Source organism: Apodemus sylvaticus, chromosome 9, assembly GCF_947179515.1.
Source record: "Apodemus sylvaticus chromosome 9, mApoSyl1.1, whole genome shotgun sequence".
NCBI classification, from domain to species: domain Eukaryota; kingdom Metazoa; phylum Chordata; class Mammalia; order Rodentia; family Muridae; genus Apodemus; species Apodemus sylvaticus.
This window is the reverse complement of record NC_067480.1, coordinates 105785575-105799865: the sequence shown is the minus strand read 5'-3', so window position 1 is coordinate 105799865 and position 14291 is coordinate 105785575. Positions and strand designations below refer to the sequence as shown.

The following is a 14291-nucleotide window of genomic DNA, read 5'->3' as shown; positions in this document are numbered from 1 at the left end:
CCCACAGCAGCTGCAGTTCTAGGTAGTGAGCCACCCTGCATGCGCTGGGAACAGAGCAGGTGCTCTGCAAGACTGCCAAGCAGTCTTAGTGACGGAGTTGTCTCTCTGCCCTTCTTTTGTTCTTTTTAAAAGCTTGTTTTTATTTATTAGTATTATGTGCACATGGATATTAGGCGACAACTTTGCAGCATTTGTTATATGGGTTCTGGAGATCAAATTCAGTCTGTGGGTTTACATCGAAAGTCTCTTTACCTACTAAGTTATCTTGATCACCATGCTAATTTTATTTTTTAAATCTAAGCAGACATGTAAGAAAATATGTTTTTGTTCTATGTGTGTTATGAGGGGGAAAATGTGTGCTCTGCTCTCCCTTTTTTGTTCTTTGTTTTCTAGGAAGCGAGAGGCTACTATGAGCAGACTGGGGTAGGGCCCCTGCCTGTCGTCTTGTTCAATGGAATGCCCTTTGAAAAGGAGCAGTTAGACCCTGACGAGCTGGAGACCATCACAATGCACAAGATCTTGGAGACGACCACCTTCTTCCAAAGAGCTGTGTATTTGGTGAGTAACATTTCCACGGCAGCTTTGAAAGCTGATGGCTTATCCTAGCTTATGTGGCAGGCAATAAACTTCTGTATGATGCCAGACATGGGGACACATTCCATTACTCTCAGTTCTCAGGATGAGGCGGGTGGAGCTCTTTGAGTTCCAAGACAACCAGGGTTATATAGAGTGAGATCCTGTCTCAAAAAACAGAATAACCAAAAAAATTTGTCATGTTTTCTGCAGGCCACTAGTAATTGCTTCGCAGATTCTCAGGCATTATTCTAAGGAAAATACCATTTAACATTGAAATAGCAAATCCTGTGGGTTTTAGGAATGAGTATTCACTTTAAAAATGATAGGAATTTCCAGGAGTGTAAGGAATTTTGACACTGGAAAGACACTTTGCTTTTCTATATATATTGCTTAGAACTTACAAAGGGGTAATTCACACTGCATAAAACATTTTCTGGAGTTCCATTTCATTCATTTAATTACTTGCTATGCTGGGAGTGGAACTCAGGGCCTCATGTGCACTAGCTTAGTTAAGTCTACCACTGACACACCCTACACTCTAGGTTCGCTTCTTAAGATGTGTAAGTTGGTGATTCTGAGAACCTACATCATCACCTCCAATTTCAGATGGCATCACCAGTGCCAGAAGGATCCTCTCCCAGAAGGAGCCCCAGTGCATTTTGTCCCTCTCTTTGCCACCGGCACTTGGCTTGCTGTATCTGTGAACTTTCTCTTCTGAACGTTTCTGTAGATGCAGAAATGTTCTGTGCTGGGGTCTGACTGCTCCCAGATTACTACAATGCTCCCTCACATTCCAGTCCTCCCTCTGTCTCCAAACCTGATTTACTGTGTTGGCATAAACTAAGGCTCACTGTGCATTCCCCTATGTTCGGTGTGATCTGAGGGGCCACTGAATAATAAGGATGCTTCTGTCACTGCCTGAGAGGTTATGTCTCAGGTTCTAGGGACTAAAATCACCCAAATTATTTGCTCTATACTTTCCCCTTTCTTTCTTAGGAATAGATGAGGACACACACACACACACACGATTGAATGAGAGAGAGAAAAAGACCCTCATAGGATGTGTTCCTTAGTTAAATAATCTTACTTAGGGCATGGCTAGACATCCTATCACTTTGGAGGCAGAGGCAGAGGCAGATGCAGGCACATGAGTTTGGGGCCAGTCTGGTCTACATAGTGACTTTCAGGCGAGTCAGGTCACATAGTGATACCCAGTATCCTGTCTGTCTGTCTGTCTACCTACATATATACATGTAGGTGATAGAGGCTCTCGCCTTTGCTCCCAGCACTTGAGAGGCAAAGGCAGGCAGATCTCTGAGTTCAAAGCCAACCTGGTCTACTGAGAGAGTTCCAGGACAGCCAGGGCTACACAGAGAAACCCTGTATCAAAGAAAAAACAAAATAATTACTTGAAGTATCTTTGTGTTCTTGTTTTTATTCTTCTGCCAGCTAACCTCTGCTAATGAACCCTTGGGTGACTTGTGTCAGTTATTATGTTATTATGTGTATTTTTCTTCCTTGCTTCCTTGTGTATTTTTCTTCCTTGCTTCCTTTCTTCCCTCCTTGACCTATACTCCCATCAGTCATTTGTGTGCGTGTATACACGTGTGTGTGTGTGTGTGTGTGTGTGTGTGTGTGTGTGTGCGCGCAGAGCTTTGTGTATTAGCCTAAGCTGGCTCCACTTACCAGTCTTCATCCTCAATCTTCTGAGGACCACTAGATCTTTTTTGTTTGTTTGAGACCATGTGTTCTCCAGATGGTTCTTGAACTGGCAATCCTCCTGCCTCTGCTCTCAGAGAGTAGTAGGATTACAGGTGTGTGCTGCCAGCTATTTTTAACTCTATTTTTTTAATTGGTTCTTTTACATATTTTATGTTTTTATTGAATATATTTATTTGGCAGTCTTGAGTTTCACACTTAGTTTCATAGCCATGGTTGTTGTGGTGGTTGTAGTATACTAACACAGATTATTTAAGTTCTTGGTGTTTCAGGTCTACTGTGTGGGTTTTTCCAAGAATGGTATATATTGACCACTTGTTTTTTGTTGATATTTTGAGTATGCGTGTATTTTTTTTCTCTTTGGTTGTAGTAGTATTTTTCTTTTTATAATTGGACATGTCAGCTGTCATAACTCTTTAAACTTGAGCCTTACCCTGTAAGGGAGCTGTTAGTCTTTGTGCTATTTGTTATTGTTACAGCTGTTGCTTGGTTTATAACAACTTTCTTAAATAGATTCTTTGTTTTGTGGGTGAACTCTGCAGTATCTGCTTACTTAGTCTATTAAATCGCTAGTAAGCGATTTTTTCACTTATTAGATGAAAATTAGATGGAAAATATTTTCCCAAGTGTCTCTGTTGGTTCACATTGGTGCGTGACTTGAATCCTCAGCTGATCTTAGTTGCCTTTTGTGTCTTGTGTATTTGGTGGTGTGAGTTGAATCCTGGGCCTTGTGTATACTAAGGAAATACTCTGCCACACCCCAACGGTAGCCTTCTGATATTGCTTGCATAGATTATCAAGGTTAGTTAACAGAGTTGAGGGATCCCTGTGGGTTTTCCTGGGCGTGTGTGACCCCCTGGACATCATGCTTTAGATTCCAGAGAGCATCAGAAAATGGAACTTTTTATCATTTGACCAGCTTCATTTTAGCCCATCTGATGTGTAATAATTTCTCCTAATTGTGTTTGCACAAAAGCTGCTGGAATGCTACTCAGCTCAAATAAAGAGAACCCTGGGAACTCTATATTGGTTCTTTTGGTGATCTGTTAGTCTGTTAAGGGTCTTATTAGTTAGAGAAAGGTAGATTATAACAGGGCAAGTTATAATGTCATAAAGATAGACCACTCACTCCTACTAGCATTCAGGCATTTTCTTCAGGAAAGGTCCCTCAGAATTTTGCAGGCCTGTTGTTAATTTTCTGAGTTTTGGGAAAGTTGTTGTTGATGATGGTGATGGTGGTGTGTTTGTGCGTGTGTGTGTGTGTGTGTGTGTTCACTTTTATCCACTCAATTCTCGGGGGCTGTTTAGAGGGTTTCTATCTTTTTGGTCATCTTGAATAATCCTGCTGTGAACTATGTTGTGTTCATACAGTGCTAGGCAAGGAAACCAGAGCTTGGTGCATGCTGGGTGAGCACTCCATCCTCTGATCTCCGTCCCCGCCCTCTTTCTACTCTCTGGCCTTTGATGCACAAAAGTTTCCACTCTGAATTTTAGTTGATTCTTCCCTTGTGTTTTGTGCTTTCATTGTTTTATCCAAGAAAACACTGCTAAATCATTGCCTGTCTTCTGTTATGATGATTTTCTGTAGTGTTTTCTTCTAAGACCTTTATGCTTGCAAATCTGTAGGGTAAGGACTGGACCTATTTTGAGTTAATTTATTTTTTTTACATTTATTATTAATGTTTTGGAGATGTACATGCCACAGCACCTGTGTGGAAATCAAAGGACAGCTGTGTGGAGTCATGTCTCTCTTTTCACCAAGGCTTCTCCAAACTCAGGTTGGCAGGATGGTCCCTCCAGCTTCGTACCCAGTGACCCATCTCAGCAGCCCTGATAACTGTTTTCCAGACAATGTCAGTAGTACTGGTTGACCTGGAACTTACTAAACAGCCCAGGTTTGCCTTGAATTCACAGATATCTGTCTGTTCCTGACTGCTGGGATTAAAGGTGTGTGGTAATGTACCCAGTCTCTGAAGAGTTTTTGGTGTGTATACACTGACACTTAGAGCAAATCTACTTAGTTTAAAAAATTAATGGGATCAAAGTTGTGCACGCCTTTGATCCCAGCATTCAGGAGAGAGGTAGTCAGATTCCTGAGTTCAAGGCCAGCTTGGTCCACAGAGCAGATTCCAGGACAGCAGGGCTACACAGAGAAACCCTGTCTCAAAAAACCACAAATGAATAAATAAAATTTTATTTCTGATCTTTTAAACAAACGGAACTGGAAAAACTCACTATCAACCAGCTGCAGAGCAACATTTGGCCTTTACTGTATGCTACATAAAAATGAATTCAAGGGCTGGCAAGGTGGCTCAGTGGGTAAGGCGTTTTCTGGGCCAGTCTAGCGAGCCGAGTTTGACTTCATGTAAAGGTACAGAGAGAGAAGTGACTCCACACAGTGGCTGTGTGCCTCCCACCATGGGAAAGCAGGCGTAGCTGTCTTGTTCTGTCTTTTATAGAATGTACGGACACCCCAGTGTTGGCGAGAGGTAGCGGCGCTGTGCATGTGCATACCGTGTCCAGACTGTGCCTGTTCCTGGGCTCTCATGAGCATCTGTCCTTAGCTGTTAGCATATAGCCAGCTGTTACAAAGTCACTAACGTTCCATTTCGTGTAAGTTTTCATGGCTGGTACTCCTTTAACACTCCTGTGCCTTCTGTTTCTCTCCTCACACAGGGTGAACTGTCACATGATCAAGATGTGGTAGAATACATCATGGGTCAACCAAATGTCGTTCCAAGAATCAACTCCAGGATTTTGACAGCTAAGCGAGAGTATCTGGATCTAACAGCAAGTAGTAAGGAGCATTTCAGTAACAACTCTTGGCCTTTATATTTGTGTTTCACATTCTTGTGTTTATTAGATCATAATATGAAGAAGATAGCTCAACATTATGATCTATGCTTCTAAACTCACAAGCATTTCCTTCTAGAGAAGATAAATTCAAGGGCTGAAGAGATGGCTAGGTGGTGAGAACTACTTGATGGTTTTGCAGAGGATTTGGGTGTGGGATCCAGCTCCCTCTCTGGCCTCCAATGGCACCAGACTCAAACACACACACACATGCAGTCAAAACACTCATACACATAAAATATACATAAAATAAAAATCTTTTTTAAAAAAGGAGGTCTAGCTGGGTAGAGTGCATGCTGTGCTGGTCCTTCCCTGGTGGGAAGGCTGTAGCTGTGCAGGTGGCTGCAGGAGCTGGAGCCTGTGTGGCACTCTCAGAGTTAAGGCGGGTGGGGACTGCCGGAGGAGCCGTGTAGTGGGTGGGATGATTGGGCGGGGCTTGTGAAGCTCACTGAGATAGAGGTCTGGCTGCTGAGACTACTTACAGAGCCACGGGAATTTAATTCCTCATTGACCTGCAATTCAGTTCCAAGGAATTCAAGGGTACTTCTGTCTTCCCAACATTTTAGCCTGTCAAAATTTCCATAAAACAGTCCCTCAGCGAACTCCCTAATGTTAACTTCTCCCTGTCATATGTGAGCTTAACTCTGATGGCGGCTTGGAAGGAACTCTCTAGCCCTGGAGCCACCCAGCTCAACTGCCTCACACTTAAACAGGATAAATTACTTGTACTAGAGTGGACTCCCTTCTGATGGCAGGAGAAAGAATGGCCCGGGCAAGGGAGGAATCCCAGTGTCAGAGCACAAGCATTAGTAAACCCCGTGGACTGTGTGCAGTCTCAGATGGGGTGCCCAAGAGGAAACTACAAATCCCATGAGTTCTGCAAGTACAATTCAAAAGACACAGACTTATTGACAACAGTGCTTTTCAGGGTCGGTTAGGGAAGGTCACACACCTACTGGAGCTAAAGGCTTACAATAAAGCCAGGCTGCTTGCTCAGCTTTGGAAAGATGCTGTCAATCAAAAGCCCAACTCCCCGGAGCAGCTCTGCAAATGGTGGCTGCTCTGCATCTTAAGTTCCTCCCCTTTGCCTTAAAGGATTGTGTGTTCAAGGAGAGTCAGTGAGACTGACCAGATGCAGCGAGACAGGCAGACAGACAGACAGACAGTCAGTCAGTCATTGAGCAGATGTTCTCTAGAAAACTAAGTCCACTCCAGAACTCGGCCACAAGCCTTTCACCAGCCATGCTTCTCCTCAGGAGCAGCCTTTGGGTTCCGATCTCACGGATCATTTAATGAACAACAAGCTTGACTACCTCACTTGACACACGAGAGTCCTGCCAACGTCACGTGGCCATGTGGATCCCACCAGTGAACCAGTTTTGCAGGCTCCCACGGCTCTCTGCAGCTGCTGCCATCCCCATGCGCCTGACCCCCGGCCTTCAACCCACCTGCCTGCCTCAAATCCTCCTGAGTCTATGAATTACTGCTCCTCTTCCCTAAGCACCCCAGACGGTCAGGGCGCAAGACCTTCCGGTTGACAGTTTTAGTCAAAATGGTAGCATCTTTGAGGGCCAGCAAGACAAATAAACCTCTCGGACTTGTCTAGCACCTGCCGTTGTTTCAGTTTTTTCTTTTTAAACCCTCAGATAATTTTTACGTGGATGACTTTGCCAGATTTTCTGCCTTGGACTCTCGGGGCAAGACTGCTGCTATTGCCAACAGTATGAACTATCTGACAAAAAAAGGTAACCTACTTGAGTTGGCCCCTCATGTTTATTCTTTATTTAGTATTTACAAATAAACTCCATCTAACTGTCTTGGGAAAAGAAATTAATTCCTTTTATTAATTTTCTCTTATAAAGCAAGTGTAAACATATTTAAAATATAAATCTGTATATGTCTCTAAAAATTCAGCTATTTTCTTTAAATTTTATGCTTATCTTTAAAAATAATAGGAAAAGCCTTTCATGATTCAAAACGGAGACCATTATATCAAAATGGTTTTGCCTGGCTCTTCAATAACATCCTAGGGTTACATTTATTGTAGAACTTATAAGTTGGATTCTAGAAAGTCTTATGTGATTCGTTAAAGCAAGTTTATGCAGAGTTATTTAGTTAAGTGACTCATGTTTAAGTGGCACTGTTTTCATCTTCAGGTGGGTCATTCCTCGGGTGGGGTTGACAGTTATTCTTCTAGAGTAGTTCTAGAAAGCTTGCTTCTCCAAAGCACCAGCTGTCACTAAGATGGCTAACTTTATCCAGCTGTGGTCTTCCCTCAGCACATCTGGTTTCCTGAGGCTATATAAGCTCACACATTTAGTTCACTTTTCCTCTCAAAGATTTTGTCTCTGAGGGGTCCTAGAGCAGAGCATGAACATGGCGGGAGCTAGAGCAGAAAGCAGCACAGTCCTGTTAGCAGCTTGTGATTGCTGACTTACGTATGCAAATGACCTTCTCTTCTCTTTTGCTCTTTTTTTTTTGTTGTTTTTTGTTTTTTTGCCTTTGTCCAGGAATGTCCTCCAAGGAAATCTATGGTAACTCACAACTCCAGAATGTTTCCTTCATTTTCATAATTAATTTATATGGTTTCAGGACCATTGTTATTCAGAATGTGTTGACATTCATAGTTTCTGAAACCTGTGGGTAACAATAGAGCATAGGTAAACAATGTGAATGTTTGCAGACCTTTCAGAAAGTTGTAAATTAACATGATTGGTGACTACATTGCATTGCCCACATGTTTCATTGTGTGTGCTAACTGATCCCCAGATCACAGGACAGCTAATCAATGCATGCTCCTAGTTTCTTACCGAGCTGGAAGATCTCTCTGCTTCTGTGTTAGTAGAGACATTTTGCTACTGTTTGCTACTGTCTCTATTATGCCAGTCATTTTCTTGTTTCTCTTTGTGCATGTTTTTCAGAAACCTTTTGGCCTAAATTTAATGTTGCGACATAGAGTATCTCCTTTTAGTGATTTTGTTGTCCTTGTTTTTCTACAGATGATTCTTTTATTAGGCCAGTGACTTTTTGGATTGTTGGAGATTTTGATAGCCCTTCTGGGCGGCAGCTATTATATGATGCCATCAAACATCAGGCAAGTCTCTCAGATTTCATTCTAGGAGGGGAGTTGTGGGGCACCCAAGCACCTCCGAGCTAGTGTGGTTATTCTCGTGTTTCTAGCATTTCTTTGTGAGCTGAGGAATAGGAGCAGAACATCTTCAGAGGGTGTCAGCTCCTAAGAAAAGAGGTCTAAGCCTGGAGAGCCTGGCTTCACTTAAGGGGAATAGATCCGTTAAGAGATCCAATAGATCCTTAATGCAGGGTTTCCTGTATGACGGTGCATGTTTATGCTGCAGGGATCTTGCTATGTACTGTGGCATGAAGAGGGGCCCACAAGTGAGGCTGAGCCATATCTCCAGCTCTGGCTCTCTGTTTCTCCCCTCATACATGCTTGCTTGCATGCATCATACATGCATACATACATACATTTATTCATTCCTTCTCTTTCTTATTTATTTATTTATTTATTTATTTATTTATTTATCTATCTATCTATCTATCTATCTATCTATCTATCTGCAAAGACAGATACATGGTATGGTGCATATATAGAGGTCAGAAGACATCTTATGGGAAAGCGCTTCCCTTCCCCTCTCAGGTCATAGGGATTGAACTGAGGTCTCAGTTGGTAGCGAGCAGTACTTTTAAAGGCTGAGCCATCTCACTGTCCAGCTGACATTCCCAGTATAAGTCCTCCATCTTCCTTGTTGAGTCCTGCTTTGTTATATACTTGGCCTTTACCCAGGTGGTGCTGCTGGCATTGGATAGGCCGTGTAAGTGAAGGTGGATGCACGGAACCCGATGAAAGACGGGCTGCAGTCAGAGTAGTTCTTGTTAGTCTCTGCTGTCTGCTGCATTTAGAGGAGGGAAGCTGCAAAGGAAGGCTGGGGCCAGTTATACAGGATTTGGCGACCTGACTGTACATATCACCTGAATTGTATTTTGCATACAGACAACTACTGAAGCTGTTTAGAAGACACATTACTATTATGGGACATAACGAATGTAAAGTCCGTCTGGTTGTGTAGCCCAGGCTGGCCTGGAACTTTCAGCCGTCTGCCTGCCTCTGCCTCCTGAGTGCTAAGATGAAGGTGGGCGCCAGCATGCCTGGTTGGTGTTACCTTTAATGTTCATATCGTATAGCATATAATTCTTATCTCCCTTTTTTGTAAATAGAAAACCAGTAACAACGTCAGGATAAGTATGATCAACAATCCCAGCCAAGAGGTCAGCGCCTCCAGCACCCCTGTCTCCAGAGCCATCTGGGCAGCGCTGCAGACACAGACCTCCAACTCTGCTAAGAACTTCATCACCAAGATGGCCAAAGAGGAGACGGCAGAGGCCCTGGCCTCAGGAGTGGACATCGGGGAATTCTCTGTCGGGGTAAGGCTCCCAGGTTCCCAGGCTAGAAAATTCATGTTTCTCTCCTGGGCTGATGGATCCTGTTCATAATTGGGTTTCTAATACCGTCTGTGTCTTTTGTTGGTACTTTTGTTGTTGAGTTAGAATCTTAGTAAGAAATACTTTTGTCCTGTTATATTTTACTTTTAAACTTGCTTTGGTTTCAGGATGCCCATTTAAAATGTTTGTTCCACTTTGTATAATCTTTAAAGACTATATTTGATATATTTATAAAGTAAAAAACAGATTTAAGATGCTATGAGTTAGAAAGTCAGCTGTTCTTTTTTCCACTAAAAGCCCGTGTTTATTCATTGGTTTAATGTTATTTATTTATTTATTTTTTACTGTTTTATAGTTTGAAATTTTCTGATAAAATCACAAAGATATTGAGTTTCAGTTAAAGGAAATGACTGTCACCTCAAGTTAACAAATTTAAAATGCAAAAATTAAAAAAAGGTGCTGAGAATAGACTGGCAGGCAAACAGATCAGCAGGAACCCAGGAAACGGGCTGAACCTTTTATGAGGAGGGAGGAAAGAGGAGCAGATGGAGAGAGAGTACGGGCGCATTGATCGGGACACTTAGCTCTTATTTTTCACGAAAGCACGTTTACTCATTGTTAGTTCTCGGTCGTGTGGTTTGCTTAATAACCGTGACTTTCCTTAAAAATGATTACTTCCTAGGGCATGGATGTCAGTCTTTTTAAAGAGGTGTTTGAGTCTTCCAGAATGGATTTCATTTTGTCTCATGCCCTGTACTGCAGGGATGTTCTGAAGCTGAAGAAGGGACAGCGAGTGGTGATCAGCAATGGAAGGGTGAGCACTTGCTGGGCTGCGAGCCTGCCTTCTCGGCTCTACGAGCCTCCCTGGGGCTGGGCTAGAGCCGCCCTCCTGATGGCCGACACAGTGCCGGCACAGGGTTCTGTCCTGTCCTTCCAAAAGTGTGCTTCCGGTGCAGCCCTGAGGGTTGTGGCCTGATGTTTATTTGTGTGTGGACACTGAGAGATAGTGAGTGTGGGCTGTCAGATCCGGAGTCAGGACGGCTGCTTACAAAGTAGGCCTCACTGCTGTTTGCTGAGAACCGATGCAGACAGCACTGCAATCTTGTGTCGGCCTGCTTAGAAGGTTAACGTGAAGCGCACAGGCTCTGGGGTTGGAGGGATTAATAGGTAAACATTAACTGCGTTTCCTTAGGCTTTATTTTCCATCTTAGTTATTTTACTAAAGATATGCTTCAGGGCAGGAGTGGTAAGGTGCTTGCTGTGTTAGGTGCCCGCCCGCCTGCCCAGCAGAGGTTTCCCAGCGGCCCGTGACCACTGCCCTGCAGCCCTGCAGCTCTGCCCTCCCCCTCCTTTCCACACAGATCATTGGGCCGCTGGAGGACAATGAGCTCTTCAACCAAGATGATTTCCACCTCCTGGAAAACATCATCCTGAAGACATCAGGGCAGAAAATAAAGTCTCATATCCAACAGCTTCGTGTAGAAGAAGACGTGTAAGTTTTTATACTTAGTAACGAGTTAGATAAGAAATGATAAAACTGGTGTTCCAATTTGAAGGTAGTTCATGTCACAGGGTTTTTATTAATTTCTCCTCATTGGTCAAACAAAGTGAGGGCTACATATTGTCAATTATATGACCAAGTCAGTGGGTTTATTTCCCGCTTTACTTAATATTGCTCACATCACTTAGGTTTCTGAATTATTTCTCCACTTCAAATCTGGAAACGTTGAGACACACCTAGAAGCAGAAGGCTGAGTGCTTCCTGCTAGATGCGAGTGTAGAGACTGCCGCTGGCTCTTTGGCTCACAGTCTCGTTGTGGTGGGGGAGGAACTGCTGGCTGAGGGCTTCTTCCCTCTGTGTGGAATAGGGTTGTTTCTCTTGCGGAGGATGAGGAGTTGGATGTGGCTGGCTTGTGATTTTCATTGTTTTTGTATTTTTATCAGCTGCTACCTTTTAATGTGTTTCACTTCCATGCATTTGCTACATAACAAAAGCCCATGCTTGTCTTATGTGTTGTTCCTTCTGCGTCAGATGTCACACGGTGTGTCCTTGAGGGTGCATGTGTTAATGTTAAGGACCTGCTATGGTGTTGTGACAGTCGCTGCGGCATCCCCATTGCTCCTGACACTGCCCCCGAGTCAGTCTCTCTCCTCCTCCAGCACTTCTGGTTTTGGGGTTGCTTTTGTTTTTAAGCCTCCATCCTCACCTGAGTGGAGCGGGATCTCCTTCCAGCTCAGCGTGCCCCTGGGGGCTGGTCTCACGCACAGGGCTGGCCACTGTATGTCTTTGGGAGATGTCTGTTCTCCTCTTTTCACCATTGTAATCAGGCTCTTTGGTTTTCGTGTTTAATTGTGGACACTCCTTATGTTCTGGATGTCAGTTCCTTGTCGGATTTGTGATTGGACAATGTTTTCCCTAGTCCTTCAGTTTCCATTTTACTCTGTGCATAGTATGGCTTGATTCATACTTGGACGATATAAAGAAATTCAAGTTCTTTTTTCCCTTCATCTTTTCACGTGTTGTCACCCTGCATCTTTTTTAATGTATTGCCTTTGATAGCTGTCACAGTAGCCCTTTTGCCATGTGATATTGGACGTTTTGGGGGCGTGGCTGGTAGTGCTATGAGGGGTGGGACCTATGTCCTCATACATACGAGGGAAGTTTTCTACCACTAAGCTGCTTCTCTAGTCTGAGAATGTTCTTTTCATCTGACTCAATGCTGATGACAAGATAAAGTGGCTTCCTCTTCCCTCAGCAGCTCCTTTGCCTGCCCGTGAAACACTCCCTGATATACAGAGCTCATTTCCAGTGTCCCCAGGGCCACTGTATTTGGAGTAGTCCCCTGTTCTGGTTGTAGCTTTCTGAGGTTTGGCTGTATACTCTTTGATCTTGGTGCTTGGTGGTGAATAGGGAGTTGCTTGTTCTGTGTGCCACAAGTATTCACAGTTGATACTGGGAGGTTGAACACATGGCTAAAAATGGGATTATGTGGTTCAGAGAGAAAATGTGCAATCTTGGTTATAGTTGAACACAGCACAGCTGCTTTTGAATGACTTACCCATCAGGCCGGTGAGATAGTCAGTGAATTAGGTACCTGATGCCAAACCTCACAACCTGGTGTGTGATTCCTGGGACCCAGATGGTGGGAAGGGAGAATGGACTCATGGAGTTCTTCTGACCTCTGCACACGTGAGAGCCCATGCACATGCATTCAAATAAATGTAATTAAATATTTAAATAGAGGGGTAGGTAAAACAGGGAGTTTTGTTTCGTTTTGTTTTATGTCTGTTAACACATTAAAGAACCTCAGAGGCACCAAAATGGATGGATGTTGCACTAAGGGATGAAAGCAAAGCACTTCTTCTTGGATTAATTTGACCAAGGGTGAGCCTAAGTTTGAATTCTCTACTTCTTTTCCTGTATCTTCCATCTCTCTGTAGTTTGTGGTTCCTGGCCCATCTGTAGTGTGTCTGATGTGTGTGTGTGTGTGTGTGTGTGTGTGTGTGTGTCTGTCTGTCTGTCTGTCTGTCTATGTGTCTATGTCTGGTCTCTATCTGTCCCTTTGTCTGCCTTACTCTAACAAAAGACTGCTCTGTATTTATTAAGCAACACAGAAAGTATGGCATGGGAAAGAATGAGAGATTCTTTACAGAGTTTTACAAGGGAAGAAGTAACTTTCCTGACCCAGGGTAGAAAACTACAACCAGGTGTTACCAACCTAAAGCCACAGTTATGGGGGGTACTTGTAGTATAAGGTTGCTTCCAATCTGTTAGGTGTTTCAACAAACACATACTGGGACACACACACACAAACACTCATGCATCTATTTACCTACCTACCTACCTTTGGGTCAGGGGCATGAGAGGGTAAAACTATATATTAGCTTAGGTTGTAAAAGTTTCTTGCATAGGAAATCCAAGGCAATTAAGATGACATTGTTCTCTTAAAGGCAGGTTAAACTTAAAAGGGCTGAATGCATAGTTGAATAGCAGCTTAAGCACCTCTTCTTAGGTATTTGGCTGTGAGGTTTGCCAAAAGTTCAGTCTTGGAGGTCAAGAGATAAAAACATATCACTATAGTTTTTGTTTCTTCCCCTGCTAGGAACAAACCCAGAAATACTAGATAGGCACTCACAAATACTAGACAGCGCTGTCAACCCCAGCTCACAGGGTTTTTTTTTTTTTTTTTTTTTTTTTTTTTTTTTTTTTTTTTTTAAATTGAACACTGTAATGATGCTTCTGATACAGAAGTCATAACCAACATAGATGTTAGATTTTGATGGGGCAGTCCTAAAGGCAATAGCATTCTTTAAACCAGGCCCTGGGCTAGGTGCCAGCATGGTTAGCCAGCACTGTGCTTATAGCAGTCTTGCAGAGTAGGTCATTCCTGTCCTTCACTCACAGAGGAAAGAAACTAACATTCTAGAGATGATCAGGCTAATCACAGAATTTGGAGCTGAGTCCATGCCTCTTTGAAATCACCTTGTTGGCATGAATCTATGTTTAGGCTGCTGCTATTCAACGATTAGAAAATCTGCAGATAAAGTGATGCTAAGATTTTGTAACTTCATCTTTTAGGGCCAGTGATTTGGTAATGAAGGTGGATGCTCTCCTGTCAGCACAACCCAAAGGAGAGGCGAGGATCGAGTACCAGTTCTTCGAAGATAACCACAGGTATAGC

At 43.2% G+C, this 14291-nt stretch overlaps 1 protein-coding gene across 2 annotated transcripts in view; it reads left to right on the top strand.

Annotated features, from left to right (window-relative positions):
- The window catches only part of Uggt1 (UDP-glucose glycoprotein glucosyltransferase 1), a 104968-nt gene that overhangs the window by 54075 nt on the left and 36602 nt on the right, over window positions 1-14291 (top strand). The window contains exons 18-26 of one of the 2 annotated variants that reach the window (XM_052192939.1): window positions 394-558; window positions 4972-5092; window positions 6795-6893; window positions 7659-7682; window positions 8148-8242; window positions 9385-9591; window positions 10292-10423; window positions 10971-11101; window positions 14189-14284. In XM_052192939.1, the coding sequence (XP_052048899.1) occupies window positions 394-558; window positions 4972-5092; window positions 6795-6893; window positions 7659-7682; window positions 8148-8242; window positions 9385-9591; window positions 10292-10423; window positions 10971-11101; window positions 14189-14284 (1070 nt within the window). The remainder of the gene's footprint in view (window positions 1-393; window positions 559-4971; window positions 5093-6794; window positions 6894-7658; window positions 7683-8147; window positions 8243-9384; window positions 9592-10291; window positions 10424-10970; window positions 11102-14188; window positions 14285-14291) is intronic. The other variant, XM_052192940.1, reaches the window with a different exon arrangement.